We start from the raw sequence: 14,925 nt of genomic DNA, 5'->3' as shown, positions 1-14,925 counted from the left end.
ATCGCCTCAGAAACACACTCAAAACACCAAACTACCTACACAAAACAGTCGACACCTCTAGATACCTAGAACAAGACCTCTGGATGACCCCCGTAAATATGGTCCTCCTCGAAATGACGACCTACCTCATTCTCCTCATCCTCACATTCTTCCGCTTCCTCCTCGACAGAGGCTACTACCTCCTCATCCGAGACCTCGGCTTCATCATCGTCATCCTCCTCGCGTGGTTCCCGAACATGGTCGCGGGCATGCTCATCCGGTATTGCGTCATCCCGGTCTTCTCGTGGCTGGGTTTCGGCCCCAGGGGCTCCATCGTCGGTGAGGCTTTCCTCTCGGGTGCTTTGTCATTTCTTTTTGCGAAAAATCCCTTTCGGGAGCGAGGCGAGTGAGTGGCTAACAGTGTCAACCCGCGGGAGGGTTTCATAGGACGCATCGGCCCCGAGACTTGGGCTCGCTATGGCGACTTCGTCGAAGTGCCGGAGCTTATTGCTTACATGCAATCCCTGGCGCTTTTGTGGCACTTTGAAGAAGATGGCGTTCCGGCATAGGAAGATGGTGGCGTGTGACGGATCGGAAGGGCGATTAGGACGCAGAGCTGGGTATCGCAGGTCTGGAGACGGCCGGGGCACGGATCTGGTCTGATCTCCGTCGACGGAGATCCTCTCATACGAATTTCATGGCATGGCTGGCTGGCTCTGCTAAGAAACAGAAGGATACAAACCCACAACGATCATGCGAGTCAAGAACGGCGAAGGCAGGAATGCTCTCTCTCTTCTGGGCACACACAATGCTACGCGGCGCAGCGTCAAGCGCGCTCATAAGCGTACGGATCATCCAAGAGTAGTTCGGTTTGCAGTTCGAGAGCTGCAACAGTGGCACTACAAAAAGTACAGTCCCTTTGCTTCCCGAGCCCAACATTATCCGGACATGGGCGTGTAAGTGTTGTATCATTGTCAAAAGTTTTTTCCCTAATCCTCAAAACGCCCGAATAAAAGCCATCATCCCAGGGTAAGGGGGGAATCATAGACGCAGAGAAAGAAAAGGCCATCCGGTCATCGGCCGGCATTTCTCCTACGCCTCCTCGGCCGAGATGCCCGTAAACGCCTCCTTGCCCCCGGCCTCGTTGTCCGTCACCGGCTCCGTCGTGTTCCACACGTCCTGCCGCAGCGCCTTGTCCTCCTCGTCCTCGACCACGCCGAACTTGGTCACGCTGAACTCGGGCATGCGGCGGCGCTCCTTGGAGAGGATACCGCCGCTCTTGCCGGCGCGGCGCCTGCGCTCCTGGTCAGCATCGTGCTGGATGGCGGCCTTCTCGCCGGCGGCGTCGAGCATGGTGCCCTCGAGGCTGAGGTAGCCGTGGTCGCCGCTAACGCCGACGTCGAAGGCCTTGATGCGGAACCGGACGCGGCCCTTGACCTTGTCGCCGGCGCCGTCGACCCAGAAACCCGTCGTATGGATCTGGCGCACGGCGCCGTGCTCGTCCTCAGCGGCGCGCGCCGAGGCGTTGTCGTCGTCGTCGTTGTCGAAGGGGTCGGCGACGTAGGACGCCGCCTCGGCGGAACCGGCGTGGACCCAGCGCCATTCGGGCGGCAGGCGGGCCGACTCAATGCTGGCGTTGAACTTGCCCCAGCAGACGACGCCGATGTGGCCTTCGTTCTCGAGGTTGATGCTGCCTTCCATCCAGGCGCCGCGGCGGGGCAGGAAGAGGTCGACGTCGACGGTGACGTAGCCGAAACCGACGGCGTACTCGTCGACGGAGACGAGGTCACAGTGCTCGCTGTCGTTTGTGGCGGCATGGCGGCGACCGGGCTGCTCCGAGACGGCAACGTTGCGGAAGGCGAGGAGGACGCCCTTGAGCTCTGGGACGTAGCGGTTCACGAGCGGCTCGAGGTGCTGCGACGCGGCGGCCGTACAGGGCGTGTCCCAGCCTACGGGGTAGAGGGGGAGGTATAGGGAGACGGTCTGGGTGAAGAAGGGGAACGAGGGCTTGGAGGGCGCGTCGGGGGGTTGGTGGACTCGAGATGTTGATTTCGTCTTGGCCGGGGAGTCGACGTCCATGGCATCGCCGTTGTCGTCGTTCTCGGCTACGGGATCGGGGGTAGCTGCCTTGGTCTTCTTGGTCTTCTTTTCCTTCTTTTCGCTTGCCGGTGTGGCGGCGGCATCGGCGAAGGAGCCCTCGACGTCGTCCTCGGCCTCCTTGTGTTGTGACTTGCGCTTCTTCTTCTTGTCCTTCTTCTCCTTACGCTCGGCGTCCGACGCATCTTCCGCGGCGTCTCCTACCGACTTTCTGTGCTTCTTGTCCTTCTTCTTCTTTTTCTCGGGCGACGGCTCGCCGTTGGTGGTGTTCGTCAAGGCGGCCAGGGAAAGGTCCTGGGATGCCACGGGAGACTCATCGTCGTCATCGTCGTCCTGCGCCACGCCTATGCTCTTGGTGCGCTTGTGCTTGCGCTCCTCGCCAGCCTCGGCATCCTCCTCGCGCAGGCGCTTCTTCTCCTTCTTGTCCTTCTTGCTTTTCTTGTCGGACTTGTGCCCATTGACCAACGGGGAGTCGGTTGCCGCCATGATTGCGGGCTTGTCGGTATCGAGGTCTCTTTGTTGGGTTGTCTGTCGTCGATCTCGCCCGGCGGGTCGCGAGGTAGCTGCGTTCCCGATTTTTTCGATTATATAAAATAAAAAAAAAGGTTCACGTCTTCGCGGTTTAAAAAAATTTCTAGGGAAACTTCACCGATCGGTGGTGGGGTCGCCCGTCTCCCGCGCCTGGGCCGTTCAGCCTGTCAGACAACACGGTACCGACAGGGGTGGATAGATGGGGCCAGAGGTACGTACCGTTCCCGGTGTAGTTCGGGGGTTTTGGGAGGTTGACCGCCTTCCTCCTCCGAACATCGAGCTCGCATTGCACTTCAACAGCAATTGAGAGCAATTGACCAGTGTCATCACCGGATCTCGGAGCGGTGCAGCTCGCTCCATTTGATGTGGAGAAGGCCGGTCGAGTTGGGGACCGCTTACTTGCGGGATATGGGCGCGGGATTGGACGGTCCTCGCATCCGTTCCCCTCATCGCGCCCTTCGCTCCCTAACAAATGCCATGCCCCTCCGCCCTCCAAGCACGTCTTGAGATGGCGTCAGTCCCGAGGGGGTCGAAGCACAACTTACAAATGCAGTTTCGGCGGGGCGACTCTGGCTGCACTCGTACTTCCACCTAAAAATATGTCCTAATAGTATCATCTTGCTTTGCAAAGAACCGCATCCATCGTCACGTATAAGAACACAGTAAAACTTGACGACCCATCACCATGTCGACTTTCAGACCTTCCAAGATTCTCGTCTTTGGCGCGACGGGTAACATTGGCCTTTTCATTACCGAGGCCTTGCTGGACGCCAGCCCCTCGTTCGGTCAAATCACCATTTTCACATCGCCCGCCACGGTGGAAAAGAAACCGGCGCTGCTCGATGGCTGGAAGAAAAAGGGCGCCAAGGTTATCAGCGGCGACGTCGACGATAACGAGCAGATCCAGGCCGCTTACAGGGATGCCGATACGGTCATCTCGGCACTGGGCAGGAATGTCATTGAGAAGCAGATTGACCTGATCAAGCTGGCCGAGGAGACCGACTCTGTCAAATGGTTTTTCCCCTCCGAATATGGCACCGACATCGAGTACAGCCCCAAGAGCGCCGACGAGAAGCCTCACCAGGCCAAGCTCAAAGTGCGCAGGTACATCCGCGAGAACGTCCGGCGGCTCAAGTACACGTACCTCGTGACGGGCCCGTACGTCGACATGTTCTTGACGCTGCCCGCCGTGGCGCAGGAAGCCGGCGGGTTTGACACGGCCAACCGCAAGGCTGTCCTTGTCGAGGATGGCGAGGGCAAGGTCGGCTTAATCACCATGAAGGAGTAAGTCCCAACCCCCTCCATTTGTTTTATCGGTCACAGAGGTAGTTCGTACTGACTCCACGCAGCGTTGGCAAGACTCTGGTCGCCTCGCTCCGTCACCCCGAGGCATCCTTCAACCGCGCCCTCAAGGTACAGTCCTTCGTGGCGACCGGCAAAGACATCTTGGCCGAGTATGAGAAGCAGACGGGTGCCAAGTGGGAAGTGGTCTACTCGCCGCTGCAGAAGCTCAGGGAGGCCGAGGAGAAGGCGTGGGCCGATGGCGTCCCTTATGCGACCATCTTCACTCTGCGACGCATCTGGGCCGAGGGTGGCACGTTGTACGAGAAGACGGACAACGAGAGGATCGGGCTTGGGCCCCAAGATGTCGAGACGCTAGAGGTGGCCGTGAAACGGTCATTGGGTAAGGCTCAATAGAACCATCCGAAGAAATAAGCAATTGAACATTCATGTGTGGCAGATGTCAAAGCAAAGCTATGAAGCGAGTTGTGTGAAGCATCAACAAGCAGAGTGTTTTCAACTCCAATTCCCTTTACACACAACGAAGCTACCACTCGGACCTATATATAGGTGATTCTCAAAATTTTCTTCAGATCTTGTCATTACATCGTTCTGCTCTGAAGCCGTTGTGCCCGGATTCACTTGACATAGGCACAGTACGGTACGCAAGCTTATTGAAACAAACAACTTTATGATTTGGCTGGATAGTGTGCAGCGGGGACGACCGCTAGCCGCCGACGGGCCCCGGCCCCCGCTGGTGCCAGCGCGTGGGGTTCTTGCTCAGGTGCACCGGATCAGGACTGAGGAATTGCTGAAAGCGGCGTAACAGTGAGGTGTCTTAGGTGTGGCCGTTGTGGAATGTGGGCAGCTCCCCCTGCTCTCCCCCCAGCTCTCCCCCCAGCTTTCCCACGCCCTCAAGTCCGTATTCGCTTCGTCGTCCCGACTTCCACTTCTACCCTGAACCGAGCTGAACTGAATCTTCCAAACTTTCCCTCCTCATACACCAACCAGTCAGTCCCTGGATTCTCTTTTGGACGACACATAACCCCAGATTCCCGATAACAAGTGTCGTCAGCATGGCTCCCTCAGGTCTTCGGCAGTGCATACACGATGTCAGCCCCTACCTGATTGTCCTGATTCTTGTCTCGACCTTGGGACCCCTGCAGTTCGGCTTCCATCTTGTGCGTATTGAGTGGCATCCCTCTCCGCCCATCCTGAGCTCCAATTGCTTAATCCAGTCACGCGAGGGACGCCTGCTAACCACCTCCGACTGTCCGCTAGGCCGAACTGAATGCGCCGCAAGATGTCCTCACCTGCCGCAAGAAGTCCATCGCGGCCAAGGGAGTCATTGTGGAATGGATACACACCAAATCCCCCCCCGAAACCCATAGCTGGCTTCCCGACTGTATCCCCATGACTGACGCCGTTTTCGCGACCGTCTCCTCCATCTTCACCGTCGGCGGCCTTGTTGGCGCCCTCTGCGCCGGGCCCTTCTCTTCGAAGCGCGGCCGACGCCCTGCCATGAGGGTCACCGCCATCTTCTTCGTCATCGGCGCCGTCATCGAGACGATCGCCGGAGCGCCCCCCGTTCTGGCCATCGGCCGATTCTTCACCGGTGCCGCCGGCGGTGCGTCGACCGTCATCGTCCCCCTGTACATCAGCGAGATCGCACCGCCCAAGGAGCGCGGTCTGTTCGGCGCCATGACCCAGGTTTCGATCAACGTTGGCATCCTGATCGTCCAGACATTGGGGTTCTTTTTGAGCTACGGAAAGGCATGGCGGTGGATCCTGGCCGCGGGTGTCTTCGTTGCCTTGGCCCAAGCCTTCGGCTTGCTGCTGATTCCCGAGAGCCCCGCCTGGCTCGCTGCCAACGGCGATGTCCCGCAAGCCCGCCGCACCCTGCAGCGGATCCGCGGCAAGAACTTTGACATCCGCGAAGAGGTCGAGAGCTGGGACGGCGAGGTGAACGCCGAGCAAGAGGGTCTTCTGGCCCAGGCCGAAAGCGTCCCGCCCGTGTCTCCTGGTCTCTCGAAGCACAGCTCTCCCGTCCATCTCGGCTTTTTCCAAGTTGTAAAGGACCCGCTGACCCGCCCTGCCATCGCCGCCGTCGTCGGCATCATGTTTGCGCAGCAGCTGTGTGGCATCAACTCCATCATCATGTACTCCGTGTCTTTGTTGACCGACGTGCTCCCCGTGAGCTCGGCCCTGCTGACGATCCTGATCTCCGTGGTCAACCTAATCACCACCGCGGCATGCTCTCCGCTGCCAGACAAGCTCGGTCGAAAGAGGTGCATCCTCATCTCCATCATCGGACAGGGTACCAGTTCGCTCGTCCTAGCCCTCTCCATCCAGTTCGGAGTCAAGATCCTGTCGGCCGTGTCGGTTGTGACCTTCGTGGCATTCTTCGCGGTTGGCCTGGGGCCGGTCCCTTTCATTCTCGCCTCGGAACTGGTGGGACAGGAAGCCGTTGGCGCCACTCAGTCTTGGTCTCTGGGATCCAACTACGTCGCAACGTTCCTCGTTGCCCAGTTCTTCCCCATCATCAACAAGTCGCTCAACCAGTGGCTTGGAGGTGCCGGCTGGGTATACTTCCTCTTCGCTGGGTTTGCCCTGCTGTTTGCCCTCTTTGTTTCCGTCAAGGTTCCTGAGACAAAGGGCAAGAAGGATGCCGATGAGGTCTGGGGCCGAACTCGACGACTTGATTAAGACACACAGACGCACCCTCAACTATTCGCATGTTTTGATGTGTTATTTGTATGGGAAAACATCTGGCGTTGGGTTAGAGATTCGGGTGGTAGCGAAGGGGGTATTATTAGATAGACTGGCTCAAATTTGGAACAAGCGCCTGCTTCTGACCGTTTGCTCCAGTTGCAAAATGCCGGCCTTGACGCCGTCGACAATGAAGACCTGCCTGCCCTTGGTCTCGCCGTAAACGTCCATTGCTGAGTTGCGGATGATATCTTCCAGTCCAGCCATGCCGGCGCACCCCATGACGACGCAGCGCACATCCCCGCTGCCGAGCAGCCTTTTGGTGGCCAGCTCGAGCTTGGCCCTAACCTCGGCTGGACTGACGTGGTGGAAATCCCCGGCCATCAGGCCCGTCGACGTGACGCCGCCGAACTTGACGTTCTCGGACTGGTCCCTCTGGCCCAGGTAGCCCGTGACGCCCCGGCTCAGGTGCTCCTCCCAGAACTCGCCCGTGGTGACGACGCCCCACTTGGACGAGAGGTACGAGGCGGTCGAGCTGTGCGGCAGGAGCGCCGTCGCGGTGAGGACGCTCGCCTCGAAGATGCCGGTGACGGCGAGGGACGCGTGGAACTGGCGGGAGAGCTTCTCGACAAGCGTGTGGACGCTGTAGCAGGCGACGAGCACGCCGTCGTACTGGTCGAGCTTGCCGCTGTTGACGAGGTCCCGGACCACGACGTCGGTGCTCAGCCGGATGTCGTCGTCGCCGTCGATGCTCGCCGGGCTCTCGGGCGGCGCCGTGTACGTGTGGACCTCGAGGGACTGACACGAAAGTCAGCCTCTTGTGCCTTTTTTTCTTTTCTTCTTCTTCTTCGCGTCTTTCTCAAAGGGGTGTGGGCTCTTTTTTTAAAAGACTGCCTGTGCTTTCTCAAATTTCTTTTTTGTCTTGGAAAAATCTCAACCCCCCCGGCTTACATCGTGCAAGGGCATTGCTTGTATAGCCCTCTCCATGCCCCTCGTCATGTCCTCCGAGGAGTTTGGGTTGATCACGAGGATCCTGATGTTCCGTCGAAGCACGCGGGTCGTCATGATCACTATCTTGGACGGAAACAAAGTCTTGAGTGTGTGAGTATCTCGGTCAGCACACCCGAGTGGCGCTCCAAATTCGGGTGAAAAATGAGTGTGAAGCTACCGCAGGTACTCCACGTCCATCAAAGCTCCATCATCCATGTCGAGCGTCCCGCCGAACAGCGGCCTTGGGATAAGTGGATATTTCTTCCGTCAAATGTGGAGCCTTGCCGGTCCGCTGACGTTGCCGCTACGTACCATTAGGTACGCTACAGTGCTCAGAGCTCAGTGCTCAGCGATCAGTGCTCAGTGACAGTGACAGTGCACCCAGCCAGGGAAGATGGTCGCTGCGGGGTATCACGTGATAGCTCAGCCACCTCCCAGAGGCTAAGACGATCCAGTTGTAGCACAGCACAGCAGAGCAGGAGACTGGAAGGCAGCGAACCCGACCCAAACCCCACTATCGACGACACAGACGTAACAGCTTCCAGGGCGCTCTCTCTCCCCCCCAACCACACATCATCTCACCTCCCGCCCCCTCCCACAGAAGCTATCATCCCGCAAGCTCAGAGCTTCTTCTGCTTTCACAATGGCAGCCGAGGCCCCCATCGGTAAGACGCAATCGCCTTGATGCAGCATTAGTAGCAGCAGCAACAGCAGCCGTTGCTTGGACGGCTGCTCTCCCCCGTCCCCGGTGCTGCGATTGGCAAGTGGTGGCTGACGACAAGATCCACAGTCCTCGACGGAGGAACAGGTTTCCTCAAGGTCGGCTACGCAGCGCAGAACTTCCCCGAATTCCAATACCCGTCCATCGTCGGCCGACCGATCCTGAGAACGGAGGAGAAGGGCGAGGACAACGATGTGGTCATCAAGGATATCATGTGCGGTGACGAGGCCGCCGCCGCCCGGACGATGCTCCAGATCAGCTACCCGATGGAGAACGGAATCGTCAAGAAGTGGGACGACATGCAGCATCTTTGGGACTACACCTTCTTCGAGAAGATGAAGGTCGACCCGCGCGGCCGCAAGATCCTGCTGACCGAGCCGCCGATGAACCCGCTGCGCAACCGTGAGCAGATGTGCGAGGTCATGTTTGACCGCTACGGATTCGGCGGCGTTTACGTTGCTATCCAGGCCGTGCTGGCTCTCTATGCCCAAGGTATGTTGCGCCCGTAAGCTTGACGAGCCCTCAATTGGAGGATTGGCATGTATGTGGTATGTATGCACGGAGGGGAGCTGACATTGGTGTTTCCAGGTCTTAGCTCTGGTGTCGTCGTCGACTCGGGAGACGGTGTGACCCATATCGTCCCCGTGTACGAGTCGGTCGTGCTGAACCACCTCACGCGCAGACTGGACGTGGCGGGCCGAGACGTCACGCGCAACCTAATTGCGCTCCTGCTGCGCCGCGGATACGCGCTCAACCGAACGGCCGACTTCGAGACGGTCCGCCAGATCAAGGAGAAGCTCTGCTATGTCTCATACGACCTGGAGCTGGACAAGCGGCTGAGCGAAGACACGACGGTGCTGGTGGAGAGCTACACGTTACCCGACGGCCGCGTCATCAGGGTGGGCAGCGAGCGCTTCGAGGCACCGGAATGCCTGTTCCAGCCGCACCTCGTGGACTGCGAGCAGCCGGGCATCGCCGAGTTCCTGTTCAACACGATCCAGGCGGCCGACGTGGACGTGCGGTCGTCGCTGTTCAAGGCCATTGTGCTGTCGGGCGGCAGCAGCATGTACCCGGGTCTCCCATCGCGGTTGGAGAAGGAGCTTAAGCAGCTGTGGCTGACGCGGGTGCTGGGCGGTAACCCGGAGAGATTAAACAAGTTCAAGGTCCGGATAGAAGACCCGCCGCGCCGGAGGCACATGGTGTTCCTCGGAGGTGCGGTGCTGGCCAACATCATGGCCGACAAGGAGGGCATGTGGGTGACCAAGGAGGAGTGGGATGAGCAGGGACCGCGCGTGCTCGAGAAGCTCGGCCCACGATAAAAAACAAGCGGTTGCTGGTTTGGTGGCCCGTCTTGTCTGAGTTGTTAGTCCTGGTGGTAGACCTAGCATGCATGTGGCACGTTTTAGAGCCTCGTTTTCTGTTTTCTAACGAAAAAGTCGATGGAGTCTTTTCATGATACCTATCAACGGCATTGTGTTCCGACGTGCGTGTTGACATCAATGAGGAATCATTGAGCAAGATACCTTATCCAAGTGGAAGGGGGCTCTAAGCCTGCAAGATTGCCAACACGGTGTGCCAGGGCAGACGGTTGACACTGTAGCCCAAAGGCGACGGCGGGCTTCCCACTCCCAGAGATGGTCACCGCCGCCTCGTCTGGCGTGCCTTCCCTTCGTGAAACGTCAACGCCAACTCATTTGTTTCTCTTCCTCTCTATCTCTTTCGCCTCCGGACTAAATCTCCTTTCCTCTCACTCACTCTCCACTTCCATCGGTTCATCCCGACAGACCCGCGCGCGCGCGCGCTCACTCATCCTTGGATCGCGTCGCCTGTTGCTTCTCTCGCATTGGGATGTTCTGCCCAGGCCTTTGCTGTTTCTCCGCACTCCCATTCCGTCATCGCTTGTGATCGCAACACAGTAAACCCCGAAACCAACCCACGCGGCGCGATCTCGCATTGCGGGACTGTACAGAGACACACGCACACCCATACACACCATACATTACACAGGTTGTTCATCACTTGCTTGCGCCACCGAGGGGATTGGATTGCCGTCCGCCAGCCGCGCCCGCATCGGAGCTGGGTCAAGCCCCCCCCATCTAACATCGCGCGACTCGAGAGAAGGAGGGAGAGGGTGTCCACGAGGCCAGATTGGTGACCCCCCTTTACCCTTCACCCGCGTGTGCAGAGAGATCCGCCCACCACCAGAGACGCCCAACAGGCTGTTCAGGATAAGCTCACCAGCAATTCTGGGTTTCCGGGCTCGCATATTCCTTTTTTTTTTTTTTTTTTTTTTTTTGCCGTGTCATACGCGCCAGGCGCATCTGTCTCCAGCGGCATATTAGTCATTCAGAAACCACCGGGCACGCACACCACCATCGCCGCCTTCGTACCCTACGAGAAGACAGATATTGCGCCATTTGAGGCCTACGCATGTCCCTGAGCTGATCCAGACAGACCGTGGACGGACAGACCTGACTGATCAGGCCTTGACATCTTCCCTCGCTAGATTGGATCATTGGCCCTGCTTCGCCCGGACCGACCTTGGCTCGTTTTTGGAGACTCTGAGCCGGAGCTACATCACTACGGTTTCCCTACCCTATCCCAATTCCAGAATTGCGCCGAACAATACCCACTGAAGAACCTGAGCGCCCCGTTTTCGCCACGTTCCGGCGGAGTTTCTCTGGAACAGACCAAAGCAACCGTCTTGGTTCCCGGGACAGGGCAGTTTGAGGGTTAATCTCACAGACTGGGGCGGATAGAGAACGACCGCAATTACCGGTGCAGCATTGCACTTCCGACTCGAGCAAGCGAGGCACGAAGCTGAGAGTGAGGTCTGAGACTCTGAGAGAAAAGGAGAGGAACGGGGCTCGGAACACCAAGAGGATACGCGACGAGGGAGGACCCCACGAATCAACGCGGCGTGTGTTTGGGGGAGAATAACCGGGACCAGTTGGAATTCCGAGTTCGACTCCAAAACGGATATCAGAGTCAGCAGCGAGCCCTCGCGTCGGATGATGAGTCTGACCAACCCGTCAACCGTTGCCTCGGGCCCCAGCTCGGTGCGGACGGGTAATCTCAAGAGGAGCGTCCAGGCAGCGTTTGAAGGTAAGTTTTGGATTTTTGCTTGTGGTTCGGTGCATGTTCATCATACACTTTTTCTTCTTTCGTTTCCGCAAAGGCTCCCCGTAGCTCTCGGCTGTCGCTTTGCCCCCCCCTCAGCTCCCCAGTTTTTGCCCTCTCGCCTGACTCGAGTTGCTGTCAAAGTGTCGTCGTTCGGAAAGGCAAACCAAGAGAGGAGAGAGAGTGCCGAAACGTAAGAGTGAGCGAGATTAGCAGCGTGCGGCGAAACGGGACGGCCAGAGTCTGTTGAGCAAGGAAGCCACTCTATGCCACGCTGCCGACCTTGACGAGACGACGACCTTCAAGACCTGCCCGTTCGTTACCCTTATTTGATGCCGCTTCTCTTCATGTCCAGTTTTATCCACCTTTTCCCCTCTTGTTGATCGACGGTCACGTCCCCGGGTGTTCCATCCGCCTTGCATATCGAATCGCATCTCGTCGATTGCAGCCAGCCCCTCCCACCCCTAAATCCTGCACATCGTTTGTCGTACTGCACACCCACCCACAACTCACTCGATTTTCACTCACTCTCTCTCTCTCACCCTCACCCCTGAATACGGTTCCTCTCTGCGCCGCTGCAACTGCACAGAGTTGCAAACTTTCCTGCCAAGTCAAGACCAATTTTTCGGAGCTGCAAACTGCTCGGGATCGGACCCAGGGTTCGGTCTCGCCTGCTTTTGCTCATCATTCCCATTCCCTCTCACCTCGAGTCTGCATTTTCGGTTTGCCCCGTCCCGGCAAGATACTCATTCGTCCACACCACCCACTCAGAGAGAAATCCCAGCACATATCCCAAAAATCAATCCTTTCCCCCAATCCCAATCATATTCCTGGCCCCCCCTCCCCTCCTATTCCATCCTACCGGGTATCCCGCCTTGGGAGAATACATATTTTGGGGGCCCTGCATCTGCACCTCTCTGCGAGTCTCCCCGTTTTCATTCTCCACCGCTCCTTGCACCCCATCTCACGACCGACCGGCGTCCGCTCAGCCAAAAGGGAAAAGGGTTCCGGCGCAACGTCGCGAGAACTGTGTGCCGCGAGGCGTGTTTCGTCGGGTGGCAAGCTGCATTTTTCCGCCGGCGCTATATTCTCTGCTCGGTGCTCACTGCCCTGCCCTCTCTGTCTGAAGCCTAGAGCCACCAGCCCTTCCTCCCCCGCGAAACCCACCCGCCCCAAGCTCGTTGCATCATTCAGGCTCTAGACGAGGACTGGACCTGCCGTTGGAGATCGGCGGTGAGCTCTGCCTGCTTCGACGTGCCGTATCGTATTGTCTGTCCCACGCTTGCCTTGCGGCTATCGTCAGCTGCGTGCCGCTTCTCAAAGCCTCACCTGATACCTCTTCCTGACGGACGCAAACCTCCCTCCCCCCTCTTAAAAAGAGATATGTGTCGTCTGTGAGCCAGTAGTACATACTGTGTTTTCCTCCCACATCGATCGTCCTCTCGCCGGCCCGTCCCATACACACCCCATCTTGTTCCGTAAAGCGTAACTTTCATACTCTTTAAACAAACATGTGGAGGGGCGTCGGCTACGGCGGCCTGCATTCTCACAGCTCCTGTATTTGACATCCTTTCCCGGTCCCGTGTCGGTCTCTGCTTGACTCACCTCCAGTCGTGCTGACCGAAGTTCTCACAGACCCGGCGGACCGCGGCCTCGGCCACATCAATTACCAGCCCAAAGTCCGCGTCATCGAGCGGTACAAGGTCGTCGGCTTCATCAGCTCCGGTACTTATGGCCGTGTCTACAAGGCCCTCGGCCGTCAGGGCCAGAAGGGCGAGTTTGCCATCAAGAAATTCAAGCCTGACAAGGAGGGCGAGCAAATCTCGTACACGGGCATCTCGCAATCCGCCATCCGCGAAATGTCCCTGTGCAGTGAGCTGAAGCACGCCAACGTCATCAAGCTCATCGAGATCATCCTCGAGGACAAGTGCATCTTTATGGTCTTTGAGTACGCCGAGCATGACCTGCTACAAATCATCCACCACCACACCCAGAACCCGCGCCACCCCATCCCGCCCCAGACCGTCAAAAGCATCATGTTCCAGCTCCTCAACGGCTGCCAGTACCTCCATGCCAACTGGATTCTGCACCGCGATCTCAAGCCAGCCAATATCATGGTCACCTCGGCCGGCGAGGTCAAGATCGGCGACCTGGGACTGGCCCGCCGCTTCGACAAGCCCCTGCATTCCCTCTTCAGCGGTGATAAGGTTGTCGTGACTATATGGTATCGCGCGCCGGAGCTCATCCTCGGCAGCCGTCACTACACCCCTGCCATCGACATGTGGGCCGTCGGCTGCATCTTTGCGGAGCTACTGTCTCTGCGACCCATCTTCAAGGGCGAGGAGGCCAAGATGGACAGCAAGAAGACAGTGCCCTTCCAGCGGAACCAGATGCAAAAGATTGTCGACATCATGGGATTGCCGTCCAAGGAGCGGTGGCCGCTGCTGACGGCCATGCCCGAGTACCCCCAGCTGTCGACTCTGCAGCCGCCCATGACGCCGCACCACCACGGCCATCACGGCCACCACCGCGGGCACGGCTACGGCCACCACCCGCCCGCACCGAGCGGATCGAACCTCGAGAAGTGGTACTACAGCACCATCTCCCAGGGCGCCTCGAGCAGCGCGACGTCGGCGCCGCAGGGCAACGGCGCGCCACTGGCAAGCCTCGGCGCGGAGGGGTACAAGCTGCTGGCGAGCCTGCTGGAGTACGACCCCGTGGAGCGGCTGACGGCGGCCAAGGCGCTGCAGCATCCGTTCTTCTCGACGGGCGACCGGCTCAACGCGCACTGCTTCGAGGGGCTGAAGAACGAGTACCCGCACCGCAGGGTGAGCCAGGATGACAACGACATTCGGACGAGCAGCCTACCCGGGACGAAGAGGAGCGGGCTGCCGGACGACTCGTTGGCCAGGCCCGTGAAGAAGTTGAGGGAGGTGTGAGAGAGCAGCCAGCCCAAGTCATCTCCTGGCGTTGTGGTGGTGTATGAGGGAAGGGCTAAAGACATACATGGACTGCTACTGGCATGGCATGGGCGTTGCGTTTCGTCTTGGTATCGAACACTGGAATAGAACGGTTCGGGGTTGGCGAAAGAGTGGCGTTGCAACATGGTGGTTTCTTTTTAGTGCTGGGATTGGGCGGTGCATGAATACCATTACAGGCTTCAATAAAAGATAATTTACGAGCAACTCGCGGAACCCCTCGGTGACGAACCCAGGCCCCTCAAGACGTGGACAGTCAGTCTCCTTGAGAAAGAGGGTAGATTCCCGATAAATCCGCCGGTGGCAGAAGGTCGGTTGGAACCTCTTGTGTTCTTTGCGTTGTCAACGCCCTCTGGAGTTGGATCGATCGCTCCCTGGACAAGACTTGGTCTTTGGATGGGGATGCCGAGACGGGTTCCCAAGACGCAGTTTCAATGACGAAGGGAGGCACTCGCTCAGGATGCCTATTTGAGGTGTAGGCAAGCAAGACCCGAACTGTCTGTCGAAACCTTACGACAG

At 58.3% G+C, this 14,925-nt stretch overlaps 7 protein-coding genes across 7 annotated transcripts; 5 read left to right on the top strand and 2 right to left on the bottom strand.

Annotated features, from left to right (window-relative positions):
• Positions 1-98: 98 nt before the first annotated feature.
• CH63R_08571 (uncharacterized protein) lies at positions 99-548 on the top strand (the record flags this gene model as incomplete). Its single annotated transcript, XM_018303545.1, has 2 exons — positions 99-343; positions 401-548. 2 exons carry the CDS (start codon positions 99-101, stop codon positions 546-548), a joined length of 393 nt encoding a protein of 130 aa, XP_018155568.1.
• A 523-nt stretch (positions 549-1,071) lies between these two features.
• Positions 1,072-2,562, bottom strand: CH63R_08570 (RNA polymerase Rpb7-like domain-containing protein; the record flags this gene model as incomplete). The annotated part of the gene is made up of 1 exon (XM_018303544.1): positions 1,072-2,562. The coding sequence occupies one exon, from the start codon at positions 2,560-2,562 to the stop codon at positions 1,072-1,074; it is 1,491 nt and encodes a 496-aa protein (XP_018155567.1).
• A 730-nt stretch (positions 2,563-3,292) lies between these two features.
• Positions 3,293-4,305, top strand: CH63R_08569 (NmrA-like family protein; the record flags this gene model as incomplete). Its single annotated transcript, XM_018303543.1, has 2 exons — positions 3,293-3,891; positions 3,957-4,305. 2 exons carry the CDS (start codon positions 3,293-3,295, stop codon positions 4,303-4,305), a joined length of 948 nt encoding a protein of 315 aa, XP_018155566.1.
• Positions 4,306-4,964: 659 nt separating this feature from the next.
• CH63R_08568 (Hexose transporter) lies at positions 4,965-6,594 on the top strand (the record flags this gene model as incomplete). The annotated part of the gene is made up of 2 exons (XM_018303542.1): positions 4,965-5,069; positions 5,170-6,594. 2 exons carry the CDS (start codon positions 4,965-4,967, stop codon positions 6,592-6,594), a joined length of 1,530 nt encoding a protein of 509 aa, XP_018155565.1.
• Positions 6,595-6,714: 120 nt separating this feature from the next.
• Positions 6,715-7,662, bottom strand: CH63R_08567 (Hydantoin racemase; the record flags this gene model as incomplete). Its single annotated transcript, XM_018303541.1, has 2 exons — positions 6,715-7,395; positions 7,549-7,662. The coding sequence occupies 2 exons, from the start codon at positions 7,660-7,662 to the stop codon at positions 6,715-6,717; spliced, it is 795 nt and encodes a 264-aa protein (XP_018155564.1).
• Positions 7,663-8,230: 568 nt separating this feature from the next.
• On the top strand, positions 8,231-9,627 carry CH63R_08566 (Actin-like protein 2; the record flags this gene model as incomplete). Its single annotated transcript, XM_018303540.1, has 3 exons — positions 8,231-8,252; positions 8,378-8,800; positions 8,897-9,627. The coding sequence occupies 3 exons, from the start codon at positions 8,231-8,233 to the stop codon at positions 9,625-9,627; spliced, it is 1,176 nt and encodes a 391-aa protein (XP_018155563.1).
• A 3,312-nt stretch (positions 9,628-12,939) lies between these two features.
• Positions 12,940-14,367, top strand: CH63R_08565 (Serine threonine-protein kinase ssn3; the record flags this gene model as incomplete). Its single annotated transcript, XM_018303539.1, has 2 exons — positions 12,940-12,985; positions 13,064-14,367. The coding sequence occupies 2 exons, from the start codon at positions 12,940-12,942 to the stop codon at positions 14,365-14,367; spliced, it is 1,350 nt and encodes a 449-aa protein (XP_018155562.1).
• Positions 14,368-14,925: the final 558 nt, after the last annotated feature.

This window comes from Colletotrichum higginsianum, chromosome 6 (assembly GCF_001672515.1).
Source record: "Colletotrichum higginsianum IMI 349063 chromosome 6, whole genome shotgun sequence".
Taxonomy (NCBI): domain Eukaryota; kingdom Fungi; phylum Ascomycota; class Sordariomycetes; order Glomerellales; family Glomerellaceae; genus Colletotrichum; species Colletotrichum higginsianum.
Note: the sequence above shows the minus strand (reverse complement) of the source record. Positions and strands in the feature narration are given on the sequence as shown.